A 16,617-nucleotide genomic window follows, 5' to 3' on the forward strand; every position below is an offset into this window, starting at 1 on the left:
CCTGCCTGCAATTAGTGACTTGAAGAACAAGCCAAACACAATTAAATGCTGTAACATTCAAACTGAATGTCTGGTGCCTATAGATGACTGTTTCTTCTGAAGATAAATCTGCCTGCTAAAATAGGTCAGCAGGACTTGGCTAAGAAGTATTTCATGCGGCAGCAATTTGGGCAATTTATGGGGCCAGCCTCCCAGGTTTTCACTCATGCACAAACTCTTTATTCACACAAACTTTGGTGCAAACATACCAGTAAGCACTTACGAGAAATGGGTGCTGCTATTGACACTACTGGTGTTTATTATGTGTTCATTATGTTTCTCTGCTTATCGAGCTCTTTGTCAAGGTATTTGCATGCCTGTGATCTCTTCAATGACTGAAAAAACAAAACACATATACTGGACTTACTCAGGTTCCTGTATTGACCCCCCAACACAGTGGAATCTCTCGGGAACGGTCTTCCAGTCTTTTGCCATCTTAACCATTGCTCCTGCATCTAGGACACCATAGCCAAACAAATGATTGAACTCCAGCCCAACACCATTCCTACGCCACCGATGAACTTCATCATGAAGCTGGTTCCTTTTGGAGGTGAGAACTGTCAGATGCTGCATGTCTCTCCAGGTCAGATCCAAGCTGTGGAAAAGTAACAGGGAAAACAAACAGTACAGTCTTTTCCCAGAGATATTAAATAAAATAACGTAAGTCCTTTGCTGAAATTTGCTTCTGTGAATCTCACAGAAATTGAATCTATGCACATACCAGTAAAAAGCTTCTGTTGATTTCAAGGGAGCAAGAATAGTTTCTGAAAGCAACTGCTTTCAACTAGACATGAACTATCTACTATCTACTGGGAATGAGTAGGATAATATACCAGATCCTGAAAACAATGCAAAAATAAATAAATAAATAAATAAATTATGGACAACTTTGTGAAACCCTTGTCTTAGATGTCACTCTCTTCTCCTTGCCCACTCCACCTGCTTTTTCCATGGACCTCCCAAGGTTCATCCAGAGCAGCTCTGCTCAGATAGAGCTGGTGAGCTCTAACAATCAAGGTCTCGGTCATTTCAGCAGACTGCAAATGTGGATATATGAGCTGTGGGTGGCTGCAGGTTTGCATTGTAAGTTACTATAGAGCTTTATCACCCGTGATCTGCTAGCACAAATGGATGCAGTAAAGGAACATTTGTCTAGATTTTGTGATCATTTTTCATCATCAGCTCTTGTCCTCCTAGCTTTGCAGTGATTATGACGATAGGAAGGGCACTTATAAGTTATTATTCTGGAAGATTCAGAACTGACATTTTAATTCTACATAGCTGAAGCTATTCCATTTGTTTTATGATGAACTCTTTCAGCATTATAATATGTCTGATTCAAATCATCAACCGAAAAGGTTCTGTTTTTCAGCTTTCTGTGCCCTAAGTAATGCATGCATGCATGCTGAATGTACACCAGAATAACTAACTGCTTTCATTTTTTCAAGGTGACACGAGATACAGAACACCAAAGATCACTTGCAAAACTTTTTAAAATGGAACTTCCCATCTCACAGATTAGCTTGTTTTCAGAGACATGTCAGATGCACACAAGCTGAGAGACATACTGCAGGCAAGAGCAGCCAGCATGGGAAATTGCTAGCCATTCCTGTGAAGGCAAGTGTTACTCATCCAGGGAAATTCTGCACAATACAACAGAAGTTTATGACAGCCAGAGTGGTAGGAGACACAGACAGTTCTTTCTTTCTTTCCTTCTCAGCAAAGGCTAGAGAACCAGCTGCAGACCAGGGGGATTAGTCTTAATTTCTACTCACAACAGTTTGATAAGATTTATTACCCGCTTCATGGGCAGCCCAGATAAAGAGTAATGATCATTATTACTGAGAAATTAGGACTGTAGTCCAAGTTAAACATGCAGTGGTCAGAAAATTCATTAAATCCTTATTTGTATGGCCATATTAATTTATTACATTGTGGCTGTCCCACTGAACAAATCTGACAGTGGAAGGATTGATCGTCCAAAGTTAAGATACTTGGCACGTTTGTTTGACACACATAAAATCTGAAAAATGAGAACTGGCCCAAGTTGTGCTCTGAGCACAATAATCACTGCTCCACTGGTGATATAAATTTTGTCTCCTCTGCTAAATCTTCATTCTTCTACATACTGTCAAAGAGAACTATGTACATAGTGTTCAGTTCATGCTGAGATTACAGCAACTGAAGCTGTATAGCTGAGCAAATGCTCTTCCATTTCATAAAACAGTTCAACACAAAGGAAAGAGATGGTGTAGATTATTGTAAGGAAAACTCTTCCTAGTCATTAGGAAAGAAGATAATGAGGCAAGATATACTAGAGGTCTCCAATGTTATAAATAGCATGAAGAAGGTAAACAGACACTGGATATTTGTTCTTCCACATAACACAGCAATTATATAGCACAAAAGCAGATTACCAGCCATGGGATAAGGAAGGACAAAAGAAGCATTCCACACCACTGCCAACAAATATTATTACTGTGGAATTGATTGACACTGGATGATGCAGATGCCAAATCACTGACAAGCTTAAAAAGAGTCAGACAAATTCGAGCTCTGCCTGCGGCTGTTAAAAGGGATAGGCTGATTGCTCCCTCCCCAAACAACTGATTGCCCAGGCTGCTTACATGAAAGATCACTGTTAATCCCTGCTTCTTACTCACTCTGCTATATATTTTCCACTGTGAACAGTCTGTGGGACAAGATGAACTCCCATCAGATACTACAGATTCATTATTTTGCTTTTGTAAGGTGGGTGCTCCCCACTAAATATGTGGAGAAATGAAGTAACCTCTCCCTCAGATAGTGCTGGGAAGACAAACCCCTGGATGTACAGGACACACAGAGAGAAATTCAATCAAAATGTATCTGCCTGTGGCTTGGGGAAGACCACAGGTCACCCTGTAAGTCACCAGCCATGTCTCTGCTGTATCCAACAGTGCATCAGCTGCTCATCCTGCTTAATCCAGCAGCCATGTTCATATGATGAACATTAAACAAACCCCAGGCCCACTCCTCTCCGAGCTCACAAGGAATGCCTTAACAGCATACTTAGCCTCCAGGGCCAAGGCGAACACTCCTGCTGCTTCAGGGGCAGCTGCAGACGTTCCTGAGTGACGCAGGGTGCAGTTGCCATACAAGTCTGTTGTAGCCTGCAATGATATTAGATTTAATTAATGAAATGAGTTACTCCATTTTCCTTGCAGCTGCAGATGTAGAACAATATAGAGAGTGGAGTTTTGCACTTCAGAATAATTGTGCATTTGTTCAGAGGATCTGTCTTCTTTGGAACTGTGTATGAATTTAAAGTATTGGGGGACATAGTTACAGAAGGTAGGAATGCAAGAATAGGTTACGATGTAGGAAAACAACTTTCACTACCACTTAGGTCTCAAACTTAAACAGATATCAGTTATTTCCTATAAGCAAAGTTTAACCAAACTTAAGTTTCGCCTTAAGTTTCATTATGGTTGTCATGAGTGTTGGAAACTAGAATTGTTAACAGTACTGAGATTTCTAAGGCTTATACAACTCCAAAGCCAAGACTGGCTGCAGTCTTCCATGCAGACCTAAGGAAAACCTTAGAAGTGCATTTTATGGCAATAATTACAAAGGTATCACTTCAGCTGATACCAGCACAATGCTGACACCAAGACAGAAAGCAGTATTTTTCTATCTGCTATTGCACACAGGCATTTAGGATGCTACCTAAAATGAATAAAGTCTTTGGAGCTTGAGATAGAGTTAAGGAAAACGTATAATGGTTTTTGGGAAGGGCAGACCTTGAGTTACTACACCACAGTTTTCCCTTCTGTGAATCAGACTACATCCTGGCTAGTCTGGAGGTGCTGAATAGCAGTATCAGTATAGTGGAAGGGAATCCCAGCTAGACTCGAACATAAAACACATATTTTCCACTAGTAAGTATGGCCCTGTAAAGGACTTGAGTATGGTGCTCCACAGTGCTCTCAATGCTTGACTGTATCTCTGAGGGTAATCTGAACATCCACATTTCCTCTAAGGCAACTGACTGTCTGTTTGCCCTGTTCAGCTCTTAGTACAGCAGAAATCTGATTCGTGACTGCTCTGCCAGAACAATTAAGGATGATTTCAGATATCAAACCCTTTTTTTTTTTAGCTTTAAACAGAAGCCTTTTGTCAAATTGTCCTCTGGAAAGAGGGCAATTGAACTTCTAAATCTGGTTTCTGATAAAGGAAAGCACGAAATATATGAATCTCTAAGATATGGAAGATCACTGTTGTTCTCAATGTTAATTCCACATCTCCTCAGCTGACAGCCTTGGCACAATCACATGCTGCAGACGAGAAAATATCCATCTCAACAAAGGACCATCTGGAGCTCCAAAGCAGTCAGAGTTGTAATGGGTCGTGGGAGTGCAAAAAGACAGCAGCAACACCACAATAATATCTGGACTCACCACGCCAGCCTCCGGATTTCTCTTCCTCCCATTACTGAATGTGGAGGCTAGGGTTGAAGAGCAGCTTTCATCATACAGAGCTGTCCGTCCATCATTTATTGCAGAATTGATGGAGATTGTCCACATACTTGATGCATAACCGTCACAGTTGCAGTCATCGTAGCTGCCCCCATCTCCAGAGGCCCAGACGTAGATGCTTCCTTTCCCTCCCCGGCCCTGTGAAAAGGGAAAGTTGGCCCTCCTGGATTAAACTGCAAATAGAAAACAGCACCTATGCTCAACAGCACACGTAGTTGTGAAACTAAATGTCTCTAAAGGAGAAAACTGGTCCAAACAAAATATACGCCAGCTGTAAGCTGAAATAAAATGGGCTTCTGCAGGTTATTAAAATTGGTTAACTGGCAGCCACAGCCAACTTTGCAACTTCATGCACACGGAGCGTTTCCATTTATCTCCTGCTTTGTTTGATGAAGGTTTCTGTGCCATATGCTAAGACATTTTATAGATTCATTAGTGCTTATGTCAAGGTCTAAATGCTTTAACGAAGGTGTTCTTTTAAAAGCAATATAGGTCATCTCAGACACTGGCTTTGTAAAATCTAATTAGGTTTGGACAAGGGCTACAAAATCTGTACAGCCGGCACCTTTTTCCTCTCAATACTCTCAATAGATTTTCTCTTAAGTATCACTGACACAGAGCTGTTTGGTTTTTGTTGGTTTTTTTTTGGTAAGTCAGCTTCTATGACCAAGCAGAAAAAAAGAAATCAAATGAATCATCTACAGAAAGATGGTCTACCAAAACCACTGCAAAGTCCAGAGATGAATGGGAGATACTGAAGCTATGACCTTCCTGTTAAAAAAATTTGTATCCTCTCTCCCATTTCAGGTAAGCAAGGACTGGGAAGGGATCAACCCCACTCCATCTTCTCATGCCATCCTAAGACTGGAGGAAGGTAAGACCTCAGAGCCTTGATGCTTGGAGGAAGATCAATGCCACTGAAACCAAGCACAGATCTCCCACTGATAGCAGCACAGCCAAAATTTCTCTCTGTTTAGTCTAATGTCCAGTGTTTACTTCCAGCAGCATCACTAGGGTACAAGGCCTCAATTTAGCATACTGTTTGTGTGTGCACTGGGTAGAAGATGAGAAAAAATATTTTCTGGTCTTTTCATTGTCCAGCAAAAAATGGAAATTAAAGCATATGCAAACAAAGCAACTTGCAATGGTATTTTAATAAGAACCTTTTCTGCAAATAATTTAGATAAAATCTGAACTCTCAGCAGTAGCTTCTATTTTTCATCATACCTCACTGAACAGAGCAACCTCATTATTTCAAGTATCTTAGAGGGTTACATTATAATCCACTGAATTGCACAGCAGGTCTGCTGCCACTGGGGTACGTAACACCTCAGGACAGAGATTTTCATAATTAAGATGATGACTATGAAATAAGTGTACTGAAATCAGTCTGAGAACTCCTACCAGGATCTGAGATCAATCATTTTAGTTTTAAAGGAAGAGGATGCTGTGGCAAAAATACATAAAATCAAAATAATGAGCTTATGCTAGACTGCTGCTACCTGGGCTTTGGACTCGGTTCCCAGACTACATCACAAGCTTGCTGTCCTGCCCACATGCACCATCACACCACCGTGTCACCATCTGTGCCTTTTGGACAGCCTCAATGACAGCTAGAGCACCCACCCATCCCCAGAAGACACACTGCTAGTGCCAGGAACAGGATGTTTGGCATGTCTGGGACTGATCTTAAACAAGCCTTTCCTTCTAGCCATTCTGAAGAGAGATGAAACGCTTAATTTTCATGTGACAAATTCAGGAAAACAGTCTGGTGCCAGGCAGTTAGCATTCATACAGTGTCGGGAAGCAGACTTTGCCCTGCATGGCAAATGGCTCCGTGCTGCCAAAAGCGGGAACTGCTGCAAAGCAGCACAGCCCACAGATGGCATTTGTGGTGGATGGCAGAAAACAGGTAGAACAGATTGCTGGTGGGTTCAGGTGGCATCCACAACGGAACTGAAATTTGGGGTTGGGTCTGTGGGTGTAGGAAGCCTGCTAAGTGCTAGTGAGGGCAGGTATAATGCCATCACTGTCTATTTGGAGAACAGTCAAAGGATATCACTTCTATGAGAGTTGCATCCACAAGTGTGGCGTAATGGTGTTTTATGCTGGTTTGTTTGGTTGTTTTTCTTTTTAATTACCTTTTAATACTCTAATTTCTATTGCATTTCCCTTTCAGCCAGAACTTGAAAGGGAAAAAGCTGATAGCAGCCCTAGTGCAATATTTGCAATGATTCTTAGGGCGGGTTTGCAGATGCAAACTGCTCATTGACTGTCCTCAGGCATTACTCCAAGTACCATGCAGAGATGTATGGCTTCAAAGGAAGTTAATTTTCAATTCCCTGGATGGTATTTGTGCAAACCAGAAAAATCTCACTGGGGTCAACCAAACATCATACTTAAAGCCAACTGAAAGCTCCTTTTACATCTCAACTTTTATGAACCTCAACAATTTCAGTGGTGTCGCTCAACTTAGACTGCTGTAAATTTAGGACAAAAACAAGATTGAACAAGATGCTAGTAATAGGCACTAGAAACACCAGAGGGAGCCTGAAGGAAGATCGAGAAATAAGAGGGAAGACTGCAAGACAAGAAGGTACATTTTAAAGAGTATCTTTTCTCCACAATCCTGTTTAAATCTGTTCATTTTCCCCAAAAGCAATACAGAGCTTGTCACTCACACTTCGGAGCCATCTGAAGCCACAACTCGCACTCACAGCTGAAAATGGATCTCAGTGCATTGAGGAGCAGCCTAAAAGAGTCTCACCTCTCAAATCACACTAATCCGAATGAAATCCTGAGCAAGGCTATATGCTCAGAAAGTCACAGACAGCTACTGAGAAGTTTTCTTGGCAGAAACAGCAGGTTTTCTATTTCCAGTGCTCTTTGTGAGATGTTGTGCTACTGGCAAAAAATATCCCAGAGAAGTTTTATTATCCATTTTCTCAACTTCTAAAGACCATAATCCCAGGAAAATTCCTTTACTGAACAACCTTGCAAAAGCGAGCAGGCAGGGAACTGCAGTCTAATCCATTTTATGTAACTTCAGGTGAACTCTTTTTCAGTTTTTTATTGTGTTCATACATCATGCTTGCTGGGCTAGTGCCTAAGCCAGTATTCCTCTAAGCTTTCACTCCTGGATCACACTTTCCAGATAAAAGCTGGTGGTATTGGCAAATAAATCTCCTTCAGCTTCCCCTGGCCCTTCTTGTAAAGACTGTCAGGTGTTCCTGTAACAGCTGGGCCCCTAACACAGCTCAGCCTCTGCTTTAGCTCCTGTAAGCTGCTCATTCCAGCCCAGCCATCATGGTTGCTGAAGGTGGATGGAAGGAACATCACAATCTTTACAGCCTGTCTCTGGTACAGACTCTCTGGCTTTGCACTTTTTTTTTTTTTTAATGACACAATAGTAATTCTGCATTTCTTCTGAAGAAAAAAAAAAAAGAAGTGTCTCACAGCACCTTCTGTATAGTTTAGTAGCAATTTTTGTGCCTGCTATGGTAAGACATGAGCTATTTTTCCAGGAAAGGCAAAAGAATTCTACAGCTTTTTCAAGTCTCTGCCATTGGTCTTAGCAATAGGATAGGACTTGACCAGTTACCATTCTTTATTATTTTCCACTTATTTCCTCCTTAAAGAGTCCTTGTTTCTCTTTCAACAGCATCATTAGAACTTTTGGCACTGAATTATTTGGAAACCCTTACATGTTTTGTAATTAAGAACTGTATCTTTCAATAACATTTGCTAATTATCCTGCAAACTGTGGTTTGCAGCCCAGGGCATGGCATATCCAGAACACGCTGCTCTGCCTGGAGGAGCTTTGCAGCACTGGAAATTTCCATCATGTTCCCCAGCTGGGGAACCCCAAGGCAAGGAAGGATGTGGAAGAGCTGCAGCACCATCTGCCTGCTGTTGGGACCTGGTGGATGTATTGGGCTGGGCTCTCCAGCCATCGAGGAGCTCTCCCCACCTCTGCCTTGTGCAAGTAGCCCAGCTGTGTGGTTTAAGCCAGCTGGAATCAGCAAGACCTTGGCATCACCAAGCTGTTGCTGTTTTTATTTTTGCACTGCCAGGGTTTTCTGGAGCCTGCCTGTGTTCTCCTGCATCTCTGACCTGCTGCCAGCTAGCAGCCCATTGAGCCCTTATTGACTTTGCTAGCTGGCTGACTGGTTCCTCCTAGCAGATTTCTAAAGCAATTTGGGTCAAGTCATAATCACCCAAGTGCATGAGATTCCTTTATGAGATTCTCAAAGAATGAGCCCTGGAATTGTCAAACCCTAACAAAATGCTTTATATAACTTACTCCAGTCTCTATTAGGTCACAGAAGAATACTGAACTCCCCTCCAACAATCCCCAATTAACTGTGCAATTGTTAATACTTCCTTTCACTAAAAATAGTGCTTGAGCTATTTTCTATGCCTAAATTATTGTTGAAACTAGATGGGCTTCTGTTAGCCAAGAGAAATGAGTGGAAAAATACAGTTTTGGTGAAAAGAAGCAGCATCAGCTTTCAATTATGGTTCACCTCAGCAGGAAGGGAGCTTGGAAAATGCCAAGAGAAAAGCTTCTATTTAAAAATAAAATAATTCCGCCTGCTCAAAATCAAACATTTCTTCTTTCCCTTCCAAATTTACTCTCCAACATAAATTTGATCCATTTTACAAAAGAAAAGAACTTGATGATCAGTACAAAATAAGCAAAATCCATCAACTGAAATGTTCTGGCTCAGCCTAAACTAGCAATTCCTTTTTGTTGGATCCTGAGCTGCACATCACAAGTGATAACACATTACTATAGCCCAACAATTCTGCACATATAATTCTGATATTGGTAACATCTGTAAAAAAAAAATCAATCCCATTGCTCCATGCTGGTCCAAGCTACTGCAGTACAGCAGTTTTCTACTCCTTATGTGACAGTCATCTGAATCTTTGTGAAGGGCAATATTGAACGTTGTCGCAGGATCAGGTGGAGCACAAGCCTTACAACAGCCAAGGTCTTCAGCTGACCAAGGCATGCCCGAAGCAGCAGATATCACAACAGAAACCAATGAGATTTGGGATTTACACCTGTCCTGTCCCCCAGATATGTGTATTCATTCCCTGAGCTGTGGCAAGAAAGTAGATGCTCACAGACTGATCTCCAAATCTGGAACTTGTTCATGGTGATGGGGCGTGCATCCCATCACTAGGTTAGAAAAGCTGTTCATGCTGTTTTACTGAAGCCTGAAAGTATCCCACTCAGCCAAATGGGTAAACATCAGAAAAGCTGACATACAATATACTCATGTGGGATTGTAATTTGGTTTGATTTTAGCTTAAATACATAAGACAAGACTTGTAATTGCAATGCATATTCTAGACACAATAGCAATACGATAGTAAAGGACTCCAGAGTTACAAAGAAGCTTGTAAGCTTCCTTAGAAATGAAGTAATCAGAAGGCAATGTCATAAAATAATTTCCCTATCCTCACTTGGCGACTGAGCCAACAAAACAATGTTAAATGTAGTTGCATATACATTAATGATGTACCAATCTCAGCATATTTCAAACAGCAAGAATGCAACGTGCTTGGCCTTGGATGGAGGCAAATGAGAAATATTTCATTTTCCATGCTATCCTTTCTTCTTCTACTATTGAGCCCAATTACAGAGCCATGATGAGACTATAAATTCTTAGTATTGCTCCCTTGGCAATTTGCACTCGTATAGCATTTTCTTAGGTAGAACCATATTATGGAAGCAACATTTTCACCAACACAGGCATGAATGGATCATGTCTTATATATCCTGGATGAGCTGGCAAAGTCTCAAGAAATTAATTCAGTCCATGAGCAACTCCTTGCAACTCACTAATACAAAAGCCTATATCATAAAAATGCAATAGATAGAGACTATTCTTTTTTTTTTTTTTTTTTAATATCTGCCTTAAATTCCAATTGCTGAAGCTGGAAATATTGAACTCATAAAACAGCAAGTAAGAGATGTTTACTGGATATTGCATTAAAGATGGGTTATATCCGTAAAGTGTGGGTGGAATAGTTCTTGAGCTAGTTACATTTTTCTTACCTTACAGTTTAAGATGTCTGATGACATAATCCTGATTGAAAGGTACCAGTGAACAAAAGATACATAACTAAGAGAGTTGTGCTACCACTGGGAAACCACCTGTCCCTCCAAGTTGTATAGCCCCCAAAATAGGTAAGCACAGGTCACACGAGGGATACATAAATCACACAGCATTGCTCTGTCCAGCCATATTTTTTACAGAATGCTACTACAGGCTCACACCCCTTCTCTGAAATGAAAGTTCCTCTCAGCCATGATACAGCTGTTACTCAACACTGGGCTATTTATTCCCAAATCTACCATGGCAGTTTCTGGCCCTGCTCTGCGTTTTAGTTTGTAGCTCTGCACCTGGAATAACCACCCTCCATAGCTCACTGAAAAAATGTATCTGTAAACATGCAATACATTAGGGGCAATGCAACTGAGCATATGGGAAGGCTGGTTGGTACAGGTGTAAGGTATTTCAGGACATCCAGAACAATGTTAGGTCGGTGACTTACTGAGGCTGTAAAGAAATATGACTCTTTTCTCCCTATATGCCACAATATGCTGCTGTCCACAGATGATGCCTAGAAGCCAGACAGTAACATTTCATTAAATAAATCCGTTACAGCTCCTGGCAACTGTGTTTAAAGAGGGAGCAACAGAGCACATTCACCAGACAGAATCGCATTTGTCCCTTAGCCCATTGCAGGCTACCCTAATGAACATCTGACTCAGGCACAGTCTAGCACAGTTGCCTGCCCCAGTGAGCAGCCAGCATCAGATGCCTTGCAGCTCAGGGATATTTGTGTACAAAACTACTTCAACCTCTACCCTCAAGTGCCTGCTAATTCAGCAGTGAGCTCATACATCTTTGCAATGCAACTGCCACTATTCAGTGACCCAGTCACACTGCTGACTACTGCCCCTAAACAAAAGTCCTGAGATAAGACAGTGAAGAGCAGATTGTATGAAAAGTGAGTGAATTGTGGCCTAGCCAAAAAACAGCTAACTACTTTCTGATTACATGTATTACACTTGGTTATGAATGCATGGCTTCAAACCACACATCCAGACACACAAACTAGAAGTGTTATCATCATGTTACAGTTGTCAGGCAAGTGCTTGCAACAGGCATCCCAGCAGGTTTGGAAGGAGGATGCCAAAGACAAGACACCAGAATGGAGTCTGGGTAAGAATGAAACTCACATCTCTCCTTGAGATAAATTCCCAAGTATGGCAGCAACAAAGCAAACGTTACCAGTGTTTGTCAGTTCAGTTAACTGCATATTCCCTTTAAGAATTTAATCTCATTCCCAATTTCTTCTTAGTTTATTGCCTTAGAGGCAAGGATATTAATCTTGCTCTGTGCAAGAGATCTTCCATTTCCTTCCAGGATATTTGAAAGTATTGCTTTTAGTTCAACAACACATTTTTATTCTTAGCATGTTGCTTCCTCCCTGCCAATATTTCAGCTTCATCACTAATTTATGAACCACCACTCTGGTGAGAATCAGCCCTAGACTGAGAAAAAGCGTTCCTGCATTTATTTGTCTCAGTTTGTAAAATATGCTACTTTTCTCTTTAATAGGAAGAGTTGTTTTAATATATATATATATATATATATATAAATTCTGAAAAGTGAGGTTTACATTCGTACACTCAGTAGAGAACTTTGTGCGTAGATTGTAGACCTAAGATAGGTAGAATGGTATCATATCAAAAGCTTGTTAATCTTCCCTTACATGCAGGGAAGCCTGTAGTGGGTTTTTCAAAGCACCATGGAGAGTTCCCAGCATCCACAGAAATGATGAAATGCCTTTGGGAAATCTGGCTCTCCATGAAAAGAAATCAGAACAAATTATATCCCCAAACCTTTCTGTGACAGGAAATGTAATGAACATAATTAGGATAGATAAAGCTATGCCAAAATGCAAAGGGAGTTATCTAGAGGGGAGCTATCTCTTCTTTCGTGCATGTATTGCCAGGAGATATCTAGGATACTGCCACTATAAAATTAAGTGTAATTGTTCCTAGACAACAATATCTTTCTCAGGTACAATCCAATACTATTCCTTCTGCCCTCCAACTCCACAGTGGTTGTTTGACAGAGCTGTTTCCTAATTTGAACTCTTCTGTTCATTTCATGCTTTCTGATACGGTATGAGAGCTATCTTTCCCAGAAAGCACCTCACCAGCACCCTTCTCTCTCTCCTTAGCAAGCAGCCTAAGAGATCTAAGAGATCCCAGATCCTTCCTCACCCTCATACTGTAAATTACTTCTCTAATGTTTGTTTTGAACCAGATTGTTTTCTCTCTGAGCTGTGGTACACATTTTACCTGAATTTATTAATAAAGTACAGTTTTACAGATTACAGGATGATAGTGAGTGTCTTTGAAAGAAGTGAAAGGATAGAAATAAAACAAGGAGGGACCTGGTATTGGAGACTATTACTCCACAGACAGTGGTGGTACAATTACAGCTGTAATAAAGACCATGCAAGTGACCTTAAAGACACAATAAATTCAAAATGACAATTAAACTGGCAGCACATCAAAAAAGACAATGTGACATCAGTAGTATAGCTAGCATCTTTTAAGTTAGGGAACATTTACAGGGTTCTGGAGCCAGGATGTGATCAGGCTTTTCAATTTTGACTGTGATGGCATATAAAAAGCCTATGTAAGCTGAACAGAGATGAAAACAGTTCTGTGCAAGAGGGCACAGTATCTTGAGACAACATGATTAAAAAAAGAAAGCCAAGATATTGCAGAGAGAACATCAATGGAACCCACTGAAAGCTGAGACAATTTACATAATTGCACTGTGTTCTGCAGCACCTATCACATATACTTAAGCTCCTGGTGTTACTGCAAGTGTGTACATATCCCCCTGACCCAATACCTCAGTTATTTAATAGGATTGTTACCTTGTTCACACCGTCTGCCATCGCTTGTAGTGTTAGCTCTCTAGGCCCATCCACAGTCTTTCCATTATCAGTTGGTCCCCAGCTGGCACTGTAGATATCTATGACCTGAGGCATGTGACTGATAGAGGAAGCCTCAATAATGTCTGTCATAAATGGCTGGTCAAGCATCCGAATACCTGTGGATTTAATCAGCATAAACATGACATCACCTAGCAGAAGAGTAAACATGATATTACCTAGCAGCACTTGAGTAACTCCCCCAGACCCGTTGGCAGTTTTGGTCACTCAGCAGTTCTGCACTCACCATACACTTTGCATCATGGTGTGCAGCAGGATGCAAGCACATACACACCCAGCCATAGCAATGTGGTGTGACCCAGAAAGAAAAAACACTTCACTGCTTTCTGAGTACATAGCATCATTCATCTGCTATTCAAAAACACTTGAAAAACACTCCTGTTAAGAAATCTCAGCATTTTATAGTAATGAAATACTAAAAGTATGTAGATCACATTTTTTATATAGGAATTGAGTCAGAGTTTCAGTGATATGATCCAAGGATGTGTCAACTTTATAAAACCTCAGAGCACTGTCCCAAAGCAAGGCAGAGTGTAGGACAGAGGCAGTCCAAGCCCTTGCATCTATCATACTCCCCTATGCAGGACAGTGCTGCTGACAGCCAACCTCTGGACCTTTGAATGAGACCTGAGCAGCCAGGGACACATTTCAGATCTCATTACGGCCTTGAGTTGAAGTTTTGTGTTTTTCCAAACAGCTTCAGGACAGAGATGTGGCAGAAGTCAGCACCACAGAGCCAAGCAGTATGAATGGCAGTGGGAGCTTGATTTGGAAGCCAGTGCTTTCACTGTATGCAATACAAAATCTATGGGCCAAACAAGGCTGGAAAGAGTGGTATTTGGAAAACTGACCCAAGCTGGATAATCCTGATCTGCTAATTTAGGCTAGAAACTACAAAGTTTCTACACTGAACCTCAGTGACTGAGAAAACCCATGATGTGCTTGTAAAATGCAGGTCTGCACTGAAACCACAGAATTGATGACTGATCCTAGGGAAATGAGGGACAACAGACAGTGCCAAGCCATCTGGTTTGACCCGAGGGGAAAAAAAACAAAAAAAAGAGGTAAAAGAAACAAAGCACACAATTCCCCACATCCTTGCTTACCAACTTCTAATCCAACCTGCAAACACACCTTTGAATCACGTCAGATGCGAACTACCAGCTCCTATTAATTTTCCACTGACCACACGGTGGTGCTGCAGGAGCACACTGTCCTCATATACAAAAGCACCATTCCCCCAAATCACTGGGGATCTTGCTACAGAGCAGGCAAATCTGGCAGGCTGTTTGTCTTCAGAAAAGGCCTTCAGCTTTCAATCTTTAAACAACCAGTTTGATGCAGTAGATTATACTACAAATAAATATGAGGTGCTGTTAAATTCCTATGCCTCAATTCACAGTCCTCTAAAAGTGATTGCCAGAATGCACATTTCATGAAACGTTGCATCCTTGGAAGACACATCGTCATTACTGGTGGAGAAAGGCAAGCACCAGACCTCCTTGGCCAGTTACTAATTCCTAAGTGACATTTATGGGGGTAACTGCTTAGCACATATAGCTTGGTGTCCTGGAGGTCCTGCTTTGGAATGTGCAGGTGACAGGCAAAATGTGGCCTTCCCTTACTCCTCTGTGTCAGCAGTGAACCAGGCCAAGCAGAGGAACCAACGAGTGCATTTACGATGGAGTTTTCTGGAATGCACTGGGGAATTAAATGTAATTCCTAAGCACCCATCTCTACTTGCTACTCCCTCCCTAACATTGTGGAGCAACCATACAGTGAGGAAAATGGATTTCTTTAGGATGAAACTCAACTGACATATCCTGTTCAAGAGCTCAGCTCCAATCTCTGTACTCAGTCCATCAGGGCAGAAAAAAAGCTACCTCAAAGTAAAAATATCCAGCACACCTGAGGAGAGAATGTTGAGTGCTAAGCACCAGCCAGTCTGCTCTGGGCATCTGTTCTTACCACTCCACATTCTTCATTAGAAGGGAGGAAAGCAACAACTGCAGAGATTTACAGCACTGCAGGGCCTGCACTCTGAAAGCCTAAAGCATACAAGCAGCATAGGATTTGCATTTTCAAGTACAGGTTCCAAGCGCAGCAAGAATTTGCACCTTCTCTCCTGAAAAATAAGATTTGCCACAAACGATTCTGCCACGACGCAGGGAAGGAGCACTGAAAATGGTAATACAGAGGTTAACAAAAGGAGGAAGAGAGCTGTTCCTTTGCAATGTCATTGAAGAAGCTATATAGGGCCCTCAGTGAAGGCAGCAGAGACTCTCCACAGCTAGTGTGAGAAGTAATAAACACATGGCCCAGTGCCAGCCTGCAGTCCTGGGCTGGGCTATGCTCCCTGTCCCTGCAGAGCAGTGCTGCATGAAGCACAGTGCTGTCAGGACTGCTAGGGTTGGTACTGTACCTGCCACCTTGGAGTTGTAGGCGACTCCCACACCGCAGATGTTGTTGTTGGCAGCTGCAGACACCTCTCCTGCACATCGAGTCCCGTGGCTGCAGAGGGGAAAACAGAGACACCACATTAACCCCAGCTAATGCAGCAGTCACTCTGCACATGCTGGACAAAGGAGCATCACTCTGGTCCTGCCTTTGTCTCACTGCAGTCAGAGCCCAGCCCTTCAGAGGAAAACTCATGGCAAACTTGAATGCTGCACTAGGATACTTGGATGAGTTCATTCCATCCTGAAGCAGCAAATAATCAGTTTCCCCTCTGCAGCATGAATGATGCTTGCTCTGAGGTTAACGCAGAGACCTGTGCTTCATTTAGCTGTGAAGTTATTCAGCCCATTCCAACTCTGGCTGTCAAGCAGCTTCTGCCTTGTGACCAGCTACTAGACAGAGGAACCATTCCTGGAAACAACAGTGTAAAACTAAGATCAGCACCAGTTCCTGCATTTTTGCGACCAGGCCACATGACGCCTATTACTTTGAGCCCCATGAATACGTTTTTCTCCTCAAACACCTATCAGATACGTACCACTGC

General features: G+C 41.8%; 1 protein-coding gene across 1 annotated transcript in view; it reads right to left on the reverse strand.

Annotated features, from left to right (window-relative positions):
- PCSK2 (proprotein convertase subtilisin/kexin type 2) overlaps positions 1-16,617 on the reverse strand; it is a 92,029-nt gene that overhangs the window by 4,220 nt on the left and 71,192 nt on the right. Inside the window, exons 7-11 of the mRNA XM_048935770.1 lie at positions 16,039-16,127; positions 13,539-13,714; positions 4,479-4,694; positions 3,091-3,191; positions 407-634 (exon numbers count right to left, since the gene is read on the reverse strand). Of these exons, the coding sequence (XP_048791727.1) occupies positions 407-634; positions 3,091-3,191; positions 4,479-4,694; positions 13,539-13,714; positions 16,039-16,127 (810 nt within the window). The remainder of the gene's footprint in view (positions 1-406; positions 635-3,090; positions 3,192-4,478; positions 4,695-13,538; positions 13,715-16,038; positions 16,128-16,617) is intronic.

This window comes from Lagopus muta, chromosome 2, assembly GCF_023343835.1.
Source record: "Lagopus muta isolate bLagMut1 chromosome 2, bLagMut1 primary, whole genome shotgun sequence".
Lineage (NCBI taxonomy): Eukaryota > Metazoa > Chordata > Aves > Galliformes > Phasianidae > Lagopus > Lagopus muta.